General features: G+C 27.6%; 1 protein-coding gene across 2 annotated transcripts in view; it reads right to left on the reverse strand.

Moving 5' to 3' along the window:
- Nucleotides 1-20,100, reverse strand: part of LOC145181321 (intermembrane lipid transfer protein VPS13A-like) — a 46,448-nt gene that overhangs the window by 11,644 nt on the left and 14,704 nt on the right. The window contains exons 24-52 of one of the 2 annotated variants that reach the window (XM_090071512.1): nucleotides 19,816-19,900; nucleotides 18,571-18,638; nucleotides 18,371-18,452; nucleotides 18,018-18,108; nucleotides 17,784-17,901; nucleotides 17,548-17,620; nucleotides 17,403-17,471; nucleotides 17,095-17,237; nucleotides 13,742-16,730; nucleotides 13,116-13,665; nucleotides 11,632-12,299; nucleotides 11,401-11,541; nucleotides 11,043-11,126; nucleotides 10,885-10,926; nucleotides 10,642-10,758; nucleotides 10,480-10,557; nucleotides 9,031-9,120; nucleotides 7,928-8,082; nucleotides 7,572-7,680; nucleotides 7,361-7,492; nucleotides 6,980-7,069; nucleotides 2,393-2,503; nucleotides 2,130-2,228; nucleotides 1,776-1,862; nucleotides 1,573-1,680; nucleotides 1,392-1,478; nucleotides 1,086-1,151; nucleotides 834-956; nucleotides 308-444 (exon numbers count right to left, since the gene is read on the reverse strand). In XM_090071512.1, the coding sequence (XP_089927638.1) occupies nucleotides 308-444; nucleotides 834-956; nucleotides 1,086-1,151; nucleotides 1,392-1,478; nucleotides 1,573-1,680; nucleotides 1,776-1,862; nucleotides 2,130-2,228; nucleotides 2,393-2,503; nucleotides 6,980-7,069; nucleotides 7,361-7,492; nucleotides 7,572-7,680; nucleotides 7,928-8,082; nucleotides 9,031-9,120; nucleotides 10,480-10,557; nucleotides 10,642-10,758; nucleotides 10,885-10,926; nucleotides 11,043-11,126; nucleotides 11,401-11,541; nucleotides 11,632-12,299; nucleotides 13,116-13,665; nucleotides 13,742-16,730; nucleotides 17,095-17,237; nucleotides 17,403-17,471; nucleotides 17,548-17,620; nucleotides 17,784-17,901; nucleotides 18,018-18,108; nucleotides 18,371-18,452; nucleotides 18,571-18,638; nucleotides 19,816-19,900 (6,792 nt within the window). Of the gene's footprint in view, nucleotides 1-307; nucleotides 445-833; nucleotides 957-1,085; nucleotides 1,152-1,391; nucleotides 1,479-1,572; nucleotides 1,681-1,775; nucleotides 1,863-2,129; nucleotides 2,229-2,392; nucleotides 2,504-6,979; nucleotides 7,070-7,360; nucleotides 7,493-7,571; nucleotides 7,681-7,927; nucleotides 8,083-9,030; nucleotides 9,121-10,479; nucleotides 10,558-10,641; nucleotides 10,759-10,884; nucleotides 10,927-11,042; nucleotides 11,127-11,400; nucleotides 11,542-11,631; nucleotides 12,300-13,115; nucleotides 13,666-13,741; nucleotides 16,731-17,094; nucleotides 17,238-17,402; nucleotides 17,472-17,547; nucleotides 17,621-17,783; nucleotides 17,902-18,017; nucleotides 18,109-18,370; nucleotides 18,453-18,570; nucleotides 18,639-19,815; nucleotides 19,901-20,100 lie in introns of those variants that run through there. The other variant, XM_090071513.1, reaches the window with a different exon arrangement.

Consider the following 20,100-nt stretch of genomic DNA (forward strand, 5'->3'; position numbering starts at 1 on the left):
AATGATGATGATGATAATGATAATAATAGCCAATAATAAGTAGTAATTTAACTATAACAATTGAAATTTAACTATAAAATAATAATAACTAATAATTAAATTACTTTCATAACAAAGTAGTATAAAATAGTAATTTTCTGAAATTTTCTGAAAAATATTTTTCAATTGAGAACCAATTGAATACTTTCATGAGTAGAGAATAATTACTTCACTATCTTTATGCAACTCTAGCTCTTCAATCATATTAAAACATTTGAAGCAGAATTTTAAAAGTTCATTAGTTGAAGGAACTCCTTAAATAACTTACGATTGCTTGTAGCTTATCATGCTGATTTTTTTGCACAAGTTCTCAATTCGTACAGGAGCAGATCCCGAAAAATATGATTTGAATGAAAGAAGCGAAGAAGAATCTTTTTCTTGATAGTTCACACAGATACCTCCTATCTTAAATAAGATCATAATATATAATAATATATTGGTCTTTAAAACGATCATAAAAGCATCTCTAATTTCTTTTTCTTCATCTCAACTAGTTGATAATCAAAATCTATTTTACAATATTGCCAAAGATAAAAGAATTATGAAGAAAAAAGATTCTTTTGCTGAAAATTAAAAAAACAGTGTGAACAGTGATATGATTTAGATTCTTTTTTATTTTATGAACCTAAAAAAGAACTTTTTTTCAACTCCAAAAATTAAACTCTTGCATTTATAATGTACTCTTTACACAAAATAACATCAGAGAAAATTTATCATGTACCATTTACATATAAAAATAACATTAAAACCACATTAAAAAGTTATTTCTTTTAAATATGAAAAAAATTAACTACCTCATTTTGAAACTTCAGTAGAAGAGTCTGCCCAGGTAGTGGGTTAAAGTTAACAGAGCTTATACCATTAATGTTGAGAAATAAATTTTCAGGGGGAAGACAGGTCGGCCAATAGGGAACACTCTGGAAATAAATTTAACATAAAGTAAATTAAATAAACTAACTTTTGTAATAACATTAACTTGCTGAGTCAAAAATATAATTTTTGTATTTTAATAACTCAGTTTTATTTTAGTAAAATATTTTCTTTACCTCATCAGGATTAACAGTGTGCCACTCTGAGGTTTCTGAACCTGATTCTGCCATGCTAATTACAAACTATAAATATGTTTTATAGGTGACATAGTTTTATCTTTTTAAAAAATCTTTAGCTTACATGGTAATACTTTTACAAACAAAAAATTAAAAACTTTTTTTTTAAATTAATTTTTTGCTTCAATTTAAGCATAAAAATGATTTGTGTTTGTAAGTATTTTGTATTATTTTTGATCTATATAGACATCAAGCATTTTTAAACTTTTTTCTTTTTTACAAATGAAAGATTTAGGCAAAACAAACCTTGGTATGATTAGTAAGCACACGCAATGGCGTAAATGTAACAATTTTTGTTAGACCAAAGTATGATAGACTAATTCCAACTCCAATCTATAAAAAATAAGATAAAATTAAAGAATTAAACAAAACAAAAGTAAAATACTAAAATTTTATCTTAAAATTAATTTGATGATTTCTCACAAACCTCAAACATTCGCTTTCTTAAACCTTCAGACTTAAGTGCACCACCACTGTTGACAGTATCCAATGAAAATTCATCCGACCATTCACAGCCTTCTACACAAATTCGTGCCTGTAAAAGAAATATTCAAAAGTAAATAAATCCTAAAAAGCAAAATGATATTTTATTTTTAAAAGGTATTTAAAAGAAAATAACATATTTATTACTTTTTTTGATTTTTTTCCTTTGACATAAAACATGAGTGCTTCCTCCTTGCCAGCTGGGTGAACAAAAGTAGCACTATTACCAATTGCCTAAAGAAACTTTTTATTTTTATTGTTGATAGTTTATCATAACATAACTTTTATCTATTTGGGATAGATAAAAGTTATGTTAAGTGAACAATTAATTGAATTATTGATGATTAATTGACCTTATAAACAAGTAATAATTAATTGACCTTATAAACAAGTTATTTAAAAAAAAAATTTTTAATCTTTTTGTTTTTGCAAAAATAAATATATAAGGAAAAAATAGTATTTGTCTGGATTTTTATGTTACAGTGGGAAATCAAATGTTACCTGATAAACAAGTGTTTTACCAGTCTTGTTCAGCATCCAGTATGGAGAGTATAAGGTGACATGAACTCCACCATCATTTACTGCATAAACTTTAAGTTCCTTAAAGTTTTAAAAAAGCCTTTTAAAAACATCTTACATAAAAAAATTTAAGATTTACATATATTTTCCATTTTTTTTATAAAACTCAAAATATTTCCTTTTCAAACTATATGTAGAATTCAAAGTAATGCTTTAGAAAATGATAAAAAAGTAAAAGTTCTCACCAGTTTATCATCGTGTTCAGAATTTAAAGAGAAAGTTGATGTTTTAGAACCTTCTGCAACTCCACTAACCACGAAACCTCCAGTCCATGTTTTCGTAAAATAATCAGAAATCTAAACAATAACAATATAGGGAATAAAATTGATAATAAAATTGAAGCTAGGTAAAATTTATACATTTTTGAAATAAATTTTTCATATCTTTTTTCTGTTTACTTAATCTTTCTTTTTTTTAAGCTTTTTAAATATAATAATCATGGGAATTATTACACGATTGCCATTTTTGCGTTTTATGTACCAATCTATAAATAGAGACTTTGAAACTTTAAAATAGGGGTGGTAACCAACTAACAATTGATCGATTTAAAAAAATCAATTTAAACTGCAAAAATTGTTCAGTCGAACTTAAAGTTCATTCATAAACTTCAAGTTTCTTGTATCATTTAGAGAACAAACATAAAATTTTGCCAACCAAAATTATTTCAAAAAAAGTCAAAACTATAGAGCCAAGTATAACTACCTACTTTAAAAAAAATAGGTAACAAAGCTGAATAGGCTTAAGCTTGTTTAACAGCTGTAAATCATATAAGTTTTCAACTTTGGCCAATAATAAAGATGTTAAAAGTGGCTGGAAAGCTCAAGGACTAAAAATCGCTGATTATTGACATTTTATAAAAGCAATTGTTATGAATTATTCAAGCTCAATTAAGTCAAAAATTACTCAAGAGCTTTAGCAAAAAAAAATTAAACGAAGAAAGATTTTCAATTTCTCTTGATGAATAGGATATCAGGTAGAACTAGAAGATACTTGTGTGTTAATGTACATTGTTCAGACAAGTATCATTTATAGTCTTGAAATGATTAGAATAAATGGTTCAATGCCTTTCAAAAGAGCAGTTATTATTTTTACTGATAAGTTGAATGAATTAGTATTAAATTTGACCAAACATATCTTTGGATGTGTTACTGATGGGGTATCAGTTATGAAGAAAATGAGACAATAAATGGGAGTTATCCACCAACTTTGAATTGCAATGGAATTCATCTTGCTGTACATGATACTCTTTAAAAGAAAGTTTAGCAACGGAAACAATTCAACAAGAAATAATCAATAACAAGGATAATGAAAATCAAGAAGCTAATTCTGATCCTGACAATGTTAATGACAATCAAAAATGCTGGATTGAAGAAAGTAACAGTTCTGTTGATGAAGGAATCCAGCTCAATGAGAACTATATTATTCTTATAAAGATTCATAAAATAGTTAAGCTGTTTAAAAAATCACCATTTAGAACTCTTAAAGACATTTGTAGAACTGATTCAGGAAAAAATCTTAAGCTTATTCAGGATACTAAAACTAGATTGAATTCTCTAATCAGTATGTTAAAACGATTCTTGGAATTAAAAATGTTATTGGAAAAGTTCTTGAAGAGATATCCAGAACAGATTTGATTTTAAAAGAAGAAATAAAACACTTTTCTGATGTTGTTGAGACTCTTGATAGTGTAGAGTTAAGTGTTAAAGGATTTGGGAATAGAGACTGTGATATGATAAAGTTATTTTGTTTTTACTAGAAAATCTTAGAGAGTAAAATACCAATATAGATCATAGTTTATTTATTGCTGTCTCTGAGAGAATTAAAGAAATTATAATGTAGTTAGTCTATTTTGCAATTTAAATAACCTGGATGACTATAAATCAGATTCAGAATCACCAGATAATCTTTTAAAATACCCAAATAAAAATGAAATTATTAAAACAGCAAGAGAAATATATGTTCATTTATACAATTAATAACTTATGTTTTTAAAGATCATACCTAATGAAAAAGAGACCTTTATGAGTAGAAATGTACTATTTGTCAATTGTAAAAATTCAGCCCCGGTTTTTCATTTTTAAAAATTAATTTAAAATTTAATAAATTGATAATTTTTGAAAATTGTTAATCAAATAATTCAAAATACTGTTTAATCTATCATTCCTAGATTAAACAGTATTTTGAATTAATATGTGTCTTCAAAAATGTTACCTAGTTTAGAATAGGTAACACTTCTAAAGACGCATAGATGGAAAAAGTTGTTGCTACCTCAATCCACATCCAAAAGAAAATATTCCTCTTTTTAAAAGCATAAACTTGTATTTGATTTAAAACGGTTGTCTCTAGCTTCTTTTCTTACAAGATTGTCAAGTCAGAAGATTGTTAAGTCAGAAGATTTAAAAAAAACTTAATGGGTAAGAGAGAAATTTTCTAAAACTCCACCTGTTAAACAAGCATAAAAAATATTATTTGAGCAAACTTGAATTTAGATTGAAGCTTTATCTGTCTTGATAAGTAAATTAAGAAATTAACATGAGTCTACATATTTCAAGAGAAAAATATTTACCAAATTGTCCTAGAAGCAATTATAGTTAAACATTATCCACCCTTCAATATAATTAAGTTTAGCAAAATTAATTTTTCACAAGGTTACCACACTAAGCTTTCATGTGCATGGTTTATTAGCTTATATAAATGTTTCAATTACAAAGACAGGTGACCAACAATACTGTAAAGAGCAAAAAAAATCCTTAAAGAAATGAAAGTAATCTTTAATCTTCAAATGAAACTAAACTCCAATTTGAAGAAAGACATTTGATCTGCTTCATATTTTTAGGCGCAATACGCGGAAAATGTAAACAGTTTCTTGTATGTTGTTATTATAAAAATTTTAATGAATCTCATAATTCCAAGTCTTAGAAAGAGGAAAGAAAGTTATTCTTGTGAGTACAAACATAAAAAAATAAAACAAGCACATTTAATGGGACAGTTATACATAAATCATAAGGGAAATGAAGTTCCACCAAAGTACCCTAAGTTTACTTGCAGGTAAATTTCAAACATCCAATGTAATATATATATATTAGTGTGCGTGTGCGTGTGTGTGTATACACACACTATATATATACATTATATATACATTTACATATAGTATATTTAAATCATTTTAAACTTATCATAAGTCTAATGTTTACATGAAACTATACTAAAATTATAAAAAATACTATACTTTAAGATTTTGAAACATTAATCAAATTTCATGAAAGCATAAGTTTATATGTCTAAAAACCAATAGAATAGCATACTTCAAAATATTTTAACCCTAAAACCTAACCCTAAGTCTAAACCAGCTATAGTACTTAGATATGGGTAGCCAAATCTAAGTATTAAAGCAGCCAAATAGCTTCTCCTATTATTTGATTGTAGGCAATATACGCGTAGAGATGTTGCAGTGCACTTTTATCTGTCTTAAGTATTAGTGAGAAACAATTACGGAGAATAAGGAACCTTAAGGTTATTGGAATAACCCCTGAAGATAAAAGAGGAAAAGGCATTACTAATCGTCTTTCTCAGAATGTTCATGACATTTTTAGTAATCACATAAGATCATTTCCACTCAAGGAATCACATTACTCAGGCAAAAAAGTATATTACCTCAATGCAAGTTTAAATGTAAAATTAATGTAGCAACGTTTTTGTGATAAAAACCCAGATTTAAAAGTGAGCGAGTCTTTTTACTGGAACCATTTAAAAATTTTTTGATTTTAAAGCCTGGAGCTGAAAACATTACAAAAAATCTTGCCCTTCTTCAGAAACCAAGGGGGTAAAAATGCCCCAAAAGAAAAAAAGTTTCACTTTTCAATTAGTAACTTGTTTTATTTTGTATATGAGCATGATAAAAAAGGCTACATTAAGGCATTCACCAATATTAATGGTTTGGTCTGTCATACTTTTTTTATGTTCAAACATACGGGTACTGTACTACAGGTGGATAGTTTGGCTTATCCAAGTGGCAAAGTTACACTGAAAAAAGCAAAGGTGGAAGGCATTAACTTAACAAATTAAAACAATTCATTCCTGAAGAATTCAACAAGTTTTATAACGAGCTGTACTCCTGGCCAACTAATGAATGTGAGAATCTCCCTGATAGTGACTTTGAGGGGGAACTAGATTAATTCTTTCTGATAACTAATTTAGTTATATGAATGTATTATATTAATTACTGGGATGTTAAAACATTGTTTTAAAGTAAATAGTTATAGTTCTTATGGAGTTTTAATTTGTTTTACTTCTTGAAATATTCCTTTTTTTTTTAAAAGAGCCAATTTTTCAAAATTTTATACATTAATTATTAACAAACGAAATGTTATAACAATTATCAAAGTGTACTAAGATGTTACTCTTGTAATATTTTTAAAAAGTATATTACACAAATTCTGTATATTTAATATTAAAAGATATAAAGAGTTTTTTTTAGTTTTCTCAAAAACGGGTTTTGAGCAAATTAGCCTTTTTAAAAAACACTGATTCAATTGTAAAACTTAACAAAAACGAATAAAATTTTATAAAGAAAAATTTTTTAAAAAATTTCATTTTTAATAATACCTTGATATTAATGAGTATTGAAAGATAGCAAGTTTTAAAAACTCTAAAACCTGTGTAATTTTTAGAATTTTTAGTAATAAAATTGATGTTGATAAGAATTGATAGAAAACAAGTTTTAAAAACTTTAAAACTCTTGTAATTTACAGAATTAAAACAATTTCTCTTACTTCAATATAAACAACTGATCTTTCCTCTGTCGAAGCTGTAAATAAAGGCCATGAGTTACCACCAAATAAATTTTCCATTTGAGGCATTCCCTGAAATTTTGAAAAAATCAATTTCAAATTTGTTTTCATATCTACTTTAAATCACCTGGTATAAAATTCAGGTGTTAACCACTTCTTATAAAAGCCAACCCATAGATTAATTCTTTATATTTTATTATAAGTGTTTTCTTAGTCTTAATTAAGCTGATAATTTTATTAAAATTTAATCTATTTTCAACTTCTCAAAATTTGGTATTAACAGTTAACAATTAGTTTGTTAATCAATGAACTGCACTTAAAAAGTTATGCTACTTAAATATGGAAAAAAGAGAAAGTACAAACCGGAGCTTTGTATTTTATTGTATATGGTAAATAGTTATGCAAAGTAAATGGCGGATGACAATTAATAAGATACTTTGGAACTGCATCTAACATTCCATGGATAGATGTATAAGTTTCTTCTTCTGCAACAACCTAATGAATAATATTTCAGCTGGTTTACGGGGTAATCTAATGATTTAGTAATTTCAATTTTAAAATGAGCAATTATTACCTGGATATAAAATGGGAAAGCTTCATCTTCTGGATTAACACAAATAAAAACTTTTTTCCGCTCAGCTACAAAATCACTCCAGAGTAATGGTGTAGTAGTAGCATTATATCTAAACATGTGAAACTCATTCATGAAGAATCAACTCTCAAAGAATCAACTGTTGTTGATTTTTTATTAATGAATTTCACATGTTTACAGTTGTTTTTTTTCTAACATTTAAATGTCAGGGTCAAACATAGATGATAAACATGATTAAATAAATATAACAAATAATAAACAGAAATGTATATGTTAACACCTTTAAGTTAAACTTTAAAAAAAAAAAAAAAAAACACAACTTAAAAATGAAAACTTACCCAAACCCTGATGGTTTCAGATAAAAAGAACTGTGATATGCAGGAATCAGTGGTACAGAATAAACACATTTACTTTCTATCTTCCCAAGCAAGATGCTCTCATTATCTTTATTTTTATAAAATATATCAAGAGGCATAGGAAAATGGTTTTTAATCTAAAAAGAAAACACAAAATCTGTGCTTTAACAAAAATAGCAAAAGTAATCTTCAAAACCTAATACACTATTTCATCCTAATAATATTTTGTACTAATAATATTTTGTACTAACACCTCGTTGTTTATTTAAATATTAATATTAGAACATTGCATAAAACATAGCATATTATGTAATTGATCCCAATTTTCTGCTTTAAATAAGTTAAATACAAAGGGAAACAAAACAGTAAGCAAAAGTATATAAAAGTATTTGGTATAGAAAAGTGATTTTGTGATAATAGGCTTATCAATCTATTAATTAAAATTATTGGCAAGTAACAACACATGCTTATTAAAATGTTTTATATGTGAAAATGTTTATTATTTATTTGGTGGCTAATTTTCACAAGATGATTACTGTTAATTTTGATTTAAAATACTGTTTTATGAGCTTTTTAAACCTCAGAGTAATATAAGTAAGAATAATGGGATTTAAAAAATATTTAAACATATAAACATATAAATATTAAAAATGTCTAAACATGGTATTGACATGTTGTGGAAAATTGTTTTTTTTTTTTTTTTTTTTTTTTTATTTTTAACTCTAACTCAATTGCATTAATTGAAGCAACAAACCATTTTAAAATTTTGTAACAGCAAGCTACGTTTAAAGGTTTTGTGAGCTTAGAAGAATATATTATATATGCATGCTTAGCATTTTTAGTGAGCTATAGTGACCCTGATGTTTGCTCAAATCAATTGAATTGAGCTATCTAAATATTCAGTAATAAAAACAATAGTAAATAATATAGATAAAATAGTATACTTAATATACTATAAACATAATAAATATTTTCAAGTTTCACAGAATAATAAAATATTTGTGATTTGACTTTCAATTTTGTGCCTAAAACTGAAAAAATGTTTCATTAAAAAAATTTTTTTGAAAGACATAAGCTGTAACTACCTGTAATGCTGACCGTATAAAAATAGACCTCTGTCCATCATTTGTCATAACTTCTACAACAATAGAATATGCACCCGTACTAGAAAGTATCTAAAAATGATTGTAATAAAGTTGATAATATAAGCTGTAATAATATGAATTATTACATATATAGCTTATTTTTAGGTTACATATGCAATAATTTTTTGAGACAAACTATTTTAAAATATTGTGTTATGGTAAAAATCATTAAATGCCTATAATTTGTCATGGGTCTTACTCTACCACCCAACATATTTGTTATAGCAACGATGTTTAAAATATTTCATCAGCTCTAATACTGTTTGATTCTCAGTTATCAAGCGTGTTCCAATCTACAAAATCTTTGATTTAATACTGAAAACTATAACCATTCCATGCATTTGAAAAACAGCAAAAATAAATTTTTCCTTAAAATAGTTTAACTTTAACTATTAATAATGAAAGTTGAAACCCAAATTTAAACTTAAACGGTTGAGAATTCAACCAAAGAAAAAGTGTTTAAAAAAATCATCAATTTTTAGCACAACTATCATGAAATTTAGCATGACTATTGTGATATTTAAATAACTATTGAGAAATTCAGCACAATTACTATGAAATTTGATGTGATTATTGTGAAATTTAGCACCACTACTAAGAAATTTAGCACAAGTGTTATGATTTTTAGCACAATAATTGTGAAATTTAGTGCAGCTATTGTAAATGTTAGCATAAATATTTTGATTTATAGCATAACTATTCTGAAATTAATGGCGATTACTATTGAAACTTTTTTTAAAACCGGTATTTGGTGGTAAAGTGAAGATAGTCATTGAGATATATAATAAGCTACAATGCCATTTAAAAAAAAAGAAAATTTAATGTTTGCTTGTAATAAAAAATAATTCAAAATATTTTTAGATATTTAAATTTTCGGTCAACTGAAATATCACATTTTTGTAAATTAAAAAGTCCAAACTTTAAATTAAGCGATTTTGTGTTTGTTCCTAAAATAAAGTCATCAAAGTTTTAACTTATAAAATATCTGCTTGTATTGTGAAGAACTATAATTCATGTTTTATCTTGTAAATTAGCAGAATTTCTTTGTAAAATTTACATATCGCATTCAAAATTGTTTTAAATTTTCCTAAAGAAAAGACTGATTCAATAAAAACTAGAAAAATTTACAAAAAATATCTTTTTCAAAGGGAAATAAAATATTCTTTACTTTAAGAAAATTTTCTTTTATACATTTTTTTGTTATGACTACTATAACATGGTTTAAATTGATGAATTAGTATAATTCCTTTATAAAGATTTTAGTAATGCATCAAGGTGCATTTAAAAGTAATCAGCCAGCTTTTAATTAGTGGTACTTGATTGTAACAGGCATTCAAAAACATTTGTATAACAAATACTTTTTTTTTATCAACACATTTAAATACATACATCAGTTGGGACAAGATCATAGATTACAGTGCGTTGCTGCTTGACAACTATGTTTTTAATAAGATGGTAGCCATCAACCTAAAAAATTTTAAAAAATCAACAAATGTTTTATTGTATATTATTTCATTGTAATAAATTAAATTTAAATAGTTTTTTTTTCACCTGAACAGAGATAATAGGAAGTTTAATTTTTCTTTCAGCGGATTTTCGAATCTTGACTTCTTCAAAACCAACTGGTGCTGAATTGTGCAGCAATATTACTTTACTGCCATCATAATTCTAAATTAAATTTACAAAAGATATTAAAGATTAAAAAATTGCAAGAAATATAAATCAAAATATTAAGTGAAACAGCATGTCAAAAACGTAAACATTTTGAAAACTTGTGAAGAATGATTTAAAAACCTGTATGAACTCATTTAATTCAACAGTAACTTTCTTTCCAGTCTGTAAATAAGAATACAATAAAATATAACACATCCAGCAAATAATAATTTAGACATTACACAGAGAATTTTATAATCTAAACAATTTTTCATAAAAAAGAAAAACAAATTAATTACTTTATTTTGAATAACAAATGGATCTTTGGATATGGAGGCTGGTTTTGCCACATCATCTATGCACTCATAGGCATCACTAAACACCTTAAAAGCAGAAAAAAGTTAACCAACAAGTAATAGCAGCATTTAACGGCTTAAATACCTTCTGATTTTATAAATATCAAAGAAATTTAATTACTTTCAACAATCCATTTGCTTTTTAATATACATATAAAATTGTTACCTATTGATGCTATCTATTATTGTGTTAAAAATTTTCTATAATATTTAGATGGATATTTCATATCTACTTTAAGTATATATTAACATTAATATAAACTATCAAATATGATTAATAGTATTAAACAAACAAATTTACCTTTCCAAGATCTTGAAAGAGTGAAATACTAGCTTTGGTAAGTGTCAGTTCCAGACAATCAAATGATTCTGCTTTTAGTACAGCCATAGGTTTAAGTAGTAAAGCAGTTTCATCTTGGATATCATCTTTTTGTGTTATATACTACAGCAAATAACTTTAACATAGAACTTTTTGGTGTAAATTAAAAACATTTAAAAAAAATTAAGTAGTAAATACAGATCATACACAAACCTGTAAATTGAGTTGCCAAGGTCTTTCTTTTTGATTCTCACTAACTGGCTCGATTAGAGGCTCCCATTCTGCAACTGACTCGTTATAGTAACTAGCATGCATTGATAATGAAGATATTGCATTTAGATTGTCAGTCCAATCAAAAACATCTGCTTGCAATTTTAAATTAAACCGCATCATTGGAGTTAGCTGGCCTCCGAGATAACCCTCAACTCGTAGACAAATTCCTTCAACATCAACAATTAAATGTTCTCGCTTAGAAACAACTTCACTAGGTAAGAGTTTATCTTCTACATCTGACATACCAAGTTTTGGGACAAGTCTAATTTTACCTAAAGTTAGCTTTTTTGTTGAACCATCTGTGAACTTAATAATGAATCGTTTAGATTTTGGACTTTCTACAATGTCTGAAATCTCTGCAAAATACATGCGAAGATCATCAGAATCTACTTGTGCAATGACATCTTGACCAATTCTCAATGAAGATGATACAGGGATTATATTACGTACTACAAACTCTGTATTTTGACGATCATGAGAGACTTTTCTCCCATTTAAATGTTTTATGTATATAAGTTTATCATCCAGATCTGCAACAATACCCTTTTCATATAAGGGTGAATCACGAGCAACACGAGAATAAACATAGGTTCCAAGTGTAGGCAAAGCTAAAAATAATTAAAACTATAGTAAAATCTTTAATAAGACCACATTCTGTTAAATAACTTTGATTCAAGTTTAACAAAAGTTAAACATGAGCCTATATGAAAAATCTGAAACTTGTTAGTCTGACAGCTTGAAGATCTGGCCCATATGAGAAACAGTTCTGATACTTAAACATTCCCAAGATATTAACTTGATTTAGAAGACATTTTTACTTAATCTTACAATCATGGTTGATAAATGAGTAAAAGAAAATTACAATTTATGAAAATAGTTGTTTTTTAATATCACCTTACAAGAATTGTTTTTTGAGAATTCAAAAGAAAATTGATGAAAATTTTCTCTATTTAATTTCAGAAAAAGTGAGAAGTTTTCATAAAATGATTCTTAAGGTGTTAATTGGGCATTTTAAGAATAAATGTTTTAATTTGCTATTAAATATCTATCCATTTGCTAAAAAATATTTATTTGGTTGAAATATACTTAAAAAACTATGCATTATTTTTTAAACATTTACATCAAAAATGGTTCAAAGAACAATTATATTTTTTAATAACAAACAAGCTTTTGTATATTGATCTTAACTGAATAACTTCAGGTTAAAAAATAAAAATATGATGATGTTATTGGTACTCAAATTAATCAAATAAAATGGTGAATTGTCAGATTGAAGAACCTTTATTTCAGATTATAAAATGTCAAGTGTTAAATTTTTTTTCAGCCTTATTATTGAACCCAAAATTAACAGTATATGGCTAGGGTATAGCATTGTCAGACTATCAAACTGATAGAACTTTAAGATGACCCCATAAAATCAATACCATCATATGGAGCCTTTGGCATTAACAGCAATTTTGTCAATGGAACTTGGTTGGTACTACCATCTTCAAATTCGATAAAATAACTTAAAAACCCACGGTTTCCTTTGATTGCAGCAACCTTTCCTGGATGATAACCTTTTATAGACTCTGATTTACTAGCAATAACTTTGAACAATTTTTTAACTTGGCCCTCTTGAGGATTGATATTCAGAATAACTGCTGATGGATCATCAACATCATGATCAACTACATCATTAATTTCTTCAAGAGAAACATGCAACTTATTATCTTTAATTCTTTTGACCAAGCCTTTGTAATAAAATCCATCTTTAAATCGAGCATATACACAAGCTCCAATTCCTGCGGAACCAGCTCTAAGTACACAGGGTAATGTCCTAAGCTCTTCACAGTGGTAATATTTCTCAGTGCAGTCACAATAGAACCGAATGAGATATTTATTCAAAGTATCTTTATTTTCATGTAATGGAGACCATTCTTCTAATGCATCCTCCGCCACCTCTTCAGCAACTTCTGTCTCACCTTTCCAAATCTAAACAAATAAAAGATAAAACAGTTTAAATTTAATTTTAGTAATTAATTTGTTAAACTTTTGAAAAAATTCTTACTCCAACTATTCTTCCAGTTTGCCAGCCATGACCATCTGAGTGAATGGCTAAAACATTTCCCCCAATTAACAAATCTGACTCTTTTGGGGGCATATCTACAATAACTGATGTTGAATCAGTTACAGAATGGATAATTGATCCTTCTGGATAGAAATAAACCATAAAATGAGTATCTTTCTTTGCCAAAAATCCATTTGAATAATTACCATTTTCTGTTCGAGCCAAAACAAAGCTGCCAGCACTTAGAATATGCTGTGGAAGTGTATTTAAATACCATAGTTTTTTTTCAGACACATCATTAATTGCCCACAACTTTGACATAATTTTCTGCTTTTCTCTCATTGACTCTAAGCTTTCTGGCATTACTGTTTGACTTGCGCAGGCAGACAATGTACTTATTGTTTTGGGAGAAATGCTAAGTTTAATGACTGAAGTGTGAACATGCATTTGAGGTTTACAACCTAAAGGTGTGGAACTTTGGAAATTAATTACTTCCAAAAATAATACTGATGAAGTATCAGTACGATATTCTTTTTTAAATGCAGCTGAGAAAACTTCCGTATTACTAATTGAAGCCATCATTTTTTTAACATTAAATATTTCAAAATACTGAAAGTAAATGGCAGTTGTGAAAAACAAGGCATTTGTTTTTAAATCTCTTGCATCTGCTAAAAGAACAACTTGTGGGTTATTTACTTTCAGGTGGAAGCGCACTTCATTATTGTTTACTGGTTTTTCATTAACAGGCTCTAAAACATCTGACATTAGCGATACATTATCTTCATCACTTGATACAATACTGTGGGTAGGGGATTCTGGAACTTCAGCATATTCAGTATCACTTTTTGGAATTATTTCCAAAATGGTTTGCATGACCACCATAAGAAATTCAACATTTAAAATTGTCATTAGGTTGTTAACATTGATGCTCATATTTTTATCTCCCTTACTTGATTGCTCATAGCTTGCTTCCAGCATAGTTTTTTCTAGGCTAGCAGTTGGAGAAACATGATTTCGCCCAACTAAAGCATCTGAACAACAGTCCATCATACGGGTTAGTGAAATAGTACTAGATGGGCGTTTATCATCAAGTTGCAATGTTTCTAATATAAAAGAGAAAGACATTGAATCATTCGATAATATTTTTCCTGACACACAAAAATGACCAATAGTAAACTGACTTAGCATTAAAGCTATGTCACGCTCCAAAAATTCCTCCTCAAATGTCATATCAGGTGGTTTCAAATATAACTGCAAAATTACTTTCTCTAAATCAAATTTGAAAACAGTTTTGTCATAAACAATGCTATTATCTTCAGGATCTTCATTTATGTCTGCCAAACGATCTTGTGGGTTTTGGGATATTGTTATTTTTGGCTTTGAATTAGCTTCACTCTGTCCATTTTGATTTTTTTGAACTTCTACCTGTCCTTCTGCAATATTTCCTTGCACTATTTTAAATGCAACACTGATATCTTCTTCACTGATGACAAGAGTAATAGTTTTAAGAGAACCTTGTAAATCAATATCTGGCACACTATGATTTTCTTTTGTTAAACTGCGAGCAAGGTTCAGCTTAAGAGTCATCGGTTCAATTAAAGCTCTCTGGGCAGTAATATTTATGCCTTCTTTTATTAAGGCTTTTGAAATTTTCAGTTCAGAAAGCTTAAAAACCATATTATCAACAATAACATAATCTTTTGGTCGCTTCTCTTTGTTTAGCAACCGGAAGTTATTGTAAATACGAAGCTCACCTAAGTCAATTATCAAAGCAAGTTCTGACAATGAATGAACAGGTACAATGACTAATGGAGCCTTGATTGTAACAATCAATTGATTTCTAGAGCTGTGTTTTTGAAATTGTGATACAGCGATAGCAGCTTTGTCTTTAGCTGCCATACCTGCCTCTAAGATGGCTACTTTGGCACTTTCAAAATTATCCAAAAAAGAAAAAATGTCCATCACAAAACGATTCAAAAAGACAGCTCTAATTTGACCAACATCAAGTTTAACTGAAAGATCAACAGAAGACATGTTAAAAAGATCAGCACCAACAGTTGCGTTATTGAAAACAATTATTTCCACAGCAAACACTTGTTGACTTTGCATATAGAGAATCTTTGAGAAGTTAGACTGCCCAACTTGATCAACCACAAGTAAATTTGACATACTTGCTTTAATTTCTGTTTTTGAATCTTGCATTAATACACCAGCTGAAAACCCTTTCATTGTTAAATGTGCTAAATCTACCTTTGATGAACAAACTAAAACATCCAAACCATCCATGTAAGCAGTAACTCTCAACTTTAATTCTTCCTGCATTCCGATTTTCTTCTTAAGTTCTTCTTTAGCATTTTCAATCTCTTTATTAATAACAACTTTAGACTTGAAGCTCTCCTCCATCGCTAAGTTAAATCTACTTCCAGCAGAAGATAAATTTTTTTTTAAAGAACTGGTTGGGATAGTGCTGTCAGTTTTTTGCAAGGGCTCAAGAACTTGAGTGATTAGTGTTGCTAAGCTTAGCAGAGCTTCTTGATGTATTACAGCAAACAGCATAGCAATTTTAACATCAATAATCTGTTGTGTGGACTGGAATTCATCTCTATATTGAAGTGCCCGAAGCTGTGCTTCCTGAGAATAAAAATAACTTGGTCCAAGTGTTAAAGATTGGTCAAATTCACATCTGCGGTAAGATAATTTTAACATATTTGCATCTTTTGGTGTATAAAATAGTTCTAAAGGTTGCCCTTGTTTACCCCATGTCATCTCACGTAGAGTAAACTGACCAACAGTTGCATTAACAAACATATCCCAACGTCTTAACAGTACTTCTGCTGAAATGTTATGGATATACATCTCAACACATTCTTTTTCTTTTTGGGTTATTTTGTCAGTGAGCGAAACTGAAAGCTTTATCTTCTGAACCACAAAATTTACTTCTATCATGACTTGATTGGCTATGCCAGATGAGAACTGTGGAACAGCACCACTAAAAACAGTTAAAGTGAAAAAAAATAAGCACTAACATTTGTTAATTGTAAAACATTTTCTTTTCATAACCTTTATTAAATGTATACTGACAGCATGCATTAACAACAGCACAAAAGAGAAAAATCAAATTGAAAAAATAGTCCAAAAACGTTCTTAGAAACCTAGGACTATTAAATGGTGTTCATCAAAAAATGTCAAATGTTACAACAAAAAAAAGTAACTTTACAGCCAGTTCATCAAAAAGATATTCCACAATTATTTTTACTCCTTTAGCAAAATAATACTTTGGAAAACACATTAAAATGTTAAAAAAGCATTTGAAAAAACTTTAAACTAAAAGATTAAAAAAATTTTTTGCATACGGTTCATTTAAAGATAAAATTGAAGAATCAGGTGGTGTGTGATACAGTGTGTCACTCTCATCATCTTCGGTCAATTTACTTGGGGAAATAGGAATTCCAATGATGTTATCAGTAGATACAGAAAGTTTGGTGTATGATGAGGTCTCAAAAGAAAAAGGTGGTTACAAAAATTTATAATATTTTAGATAGCAGAAAGGTTGCCACAGATTTAAACAACATTGTTGGTTAAAAAGTAATATCTTACAACATTTTGAATATTTAAATAAACAAACATTTTGCCAATTGCAATAATAAGAAAATGTACTTACAGTCTTCAACTCAACAGGACTATTAGTTTCTGTTGTTATCTCTTTTGGTTTTGGGAGGCTATCAATTAACTAAAACAAAAAGTATTATGATAATAGACAACAAAAACGAAAAATAATCCCTCGAAAGACATTTAACAACTCTCACCTTAACAGCACGACTGATTTTATTGTCTGAGACAGAAAGTTCAATACTTGACAACTCACCACAAATAGTTATTCTAAGATAAAAATTAACTTCATAGCTGTGACAATATTAAAATAGAATAATAGCCTTAATTTAACTAAAACACATCGGTTGAAAAGGTTTATAGTATACCCTAACAAAATTAATTATGGGTTGGATTAAGTAATTTGTTACTACAAACTAGTTATTTAGCTTACTGTTTAAGCCGTGGATCATTTGGAATTATAGATTTAGCAATATTTCCTTCGAAAGAAAGTGGGTACAGAACATGGTGTATGGAAGATGAGTCCTGTCTTGCACTGTGAAAGTCCTCTCCTATGATGTAAGAAAAGAAACATAAGAAAAATATTAAATTAATTATATTTTTTAACAATATATTAAAATATTAATAAAAACAAACAAACAAAAAAAAGCAATCCTAAATAACTTACCTTCTCTACATAATAACAGCTGAAGGTCATTAAGTTTTAAATGAAAACGGTCATATGCCTTTTCTTGAACTTCACTTATATTATCAATGTCCTTAAGTAAAAGTCCGATAACATTTGGATATAAATTTAACTTTGCATATAAACTTGCATTTTATTATCTTACACTCACATGTGATGCTTTACAACTTTTTAGTAGATTAAAAAAAACAGCTTTATTATAAGTTAAAAAAGATATCAAATTCTATAGCTTAATATTAATGGAAAATTCCAGAAATGCTCTTAAAACTCTATTTTTATATTTCTGATTAAAAAAAAAATTAAAATTTAAACCTAGATCAGGTAGGTACCATTACCTTTGGATTTATGTTTCTAATTTGACTAGGGTCACTTTTAAGATGAAAACTTCCAAAGTCAATAACTGCCATATCCTTACACCTATAATAAAAACAAATTTTAATTAAATTTAGACCCTAGCAATCTAGCAAATATTTTAATCAAAAATTGCAATCCTAATTATATAAAATAGTTAAAGAAAATTCAAAAATAGATATACCCAGCCTTCACTCCATTCTCAGGAATAATTAAATATGAAGCATCAATATTTATGTTAACATCCAAGATCTATTGTGAAAGAAAACAAAAGATCTATTGTGAAAGAAAACAAAAGATTTATTCTTGATGACAATAAAACAACAGTATTACAGGGATGAAATAAAATTTTAAAGTTTTGTTAGAAAAAATGATTTGAATGTGAAAATCTGAACTTTTAAAGAAACTTCTCTGTGAACTTACTTTCTAATACTTCACCAAGTGATAAAAATCACAAATAAACTTAGGTAACTTGCTAATAAATCTAATAATTTAAAAAAAGTAACAGATACCTTTTAAAGAAGTCATCTATTATGAAACAAAATTCTAAACTTAGCAACAACATAGTTCAACACTTAAAATGTCAAAAAATACTTTCTCAAATAATTTACAAAATAATTCCACCATTTCTTAGATGACACCTCTAAACCTAGTTGTATCTTCGTTTTTAAAACACATTTATATATATGCACGCACACACACGTATATGTATATGTATATATATATATATTTGACATGTTTAAAAAGTCTTAGGAATATACTCATACTTTTTATTACATAATGATAACATAAAAAAACATTTTATTTTCATATAATAAAGTCTCCACCACACCTTTACAAAGGTTTTAGCTCATTTTAATTGACCAACTTAGCATCATACAAAGGTTTTAGCTCATTTTAAATTGACCAACTGGTAGTGACTTTGTTTTAAACTGGTTACTTTGCTGATTTCTCACATTAAATAGTGTTTTTTAAAGCAGTTAACTAACAACATGTAACCATGTAACTAAAGCATTTAGCCATGTAAAATCATAAAAAATCTTAAAATAGTGGTTATCATACTGATCAGTCAATCGGCTAACAGGTCTAAGCTAAACCAATGTGACAGGTAGGTGTTTAAATATTTGAAGAAGTCCCTCTAATAATATGATTTTATGCATGCAGAGGTAATTGAGGAGGCAGCGCTGCAGTGGTTAAGGTCACTACAGGCTGATCAATTTGAAATGGAACTAAGACATTTGTATGACTTTTGTAAAGATGCCATCAGGTGTGGAGACAACAGTAAATGGAGATAACACCCTTGCTTATTTTATTATTATGTAATACAAAATATTGGTAAATTCCAAAGACTTTTTAAACATGCCAAATATAAAATGTGTTTTCACCTATAATTAAAATGACACCTATAAACTTTTGAAATGTTATTTACCTTTCTTTTTTCAATTGCATGTAATATACCAGCTGTGCTTGATACCTTGAATTCTTCAAATGTAGAATATGCTTTATTTTGAAGGCTGACCAAAAAAAATTACAGGATAAGAATTACAAAATTATTTTTTTAATTTTTTTTAATTTTTTTTAATTTTTTTTAATTTTTTTTAATTTTTTTTATTTTTTTTTATTTTTTTTATTTAGCAAAAAGTATAATAAAAATTTATATATAGAAATTTTACATTCAAAATAGATGAAAAACATGAAAATAGTTCAAAAAAAA

The sequence above is a fragment of the Hydra viridissima genome, unplaced genomic scaffold, assembly GCF_058129835.1.
Source record: "Hydra viridissima isolate aposymbiotic clone 2 unplaced genomic scaffold, HvirCarnegie_v1 scaffold_14, whole genome shotgun sequence".
NCBI lineage: Eukaryota > Metazoa > Cnidaria > Hydrozoa > Anthoathecata > Hydridae > Hydra > Hydra viridissima.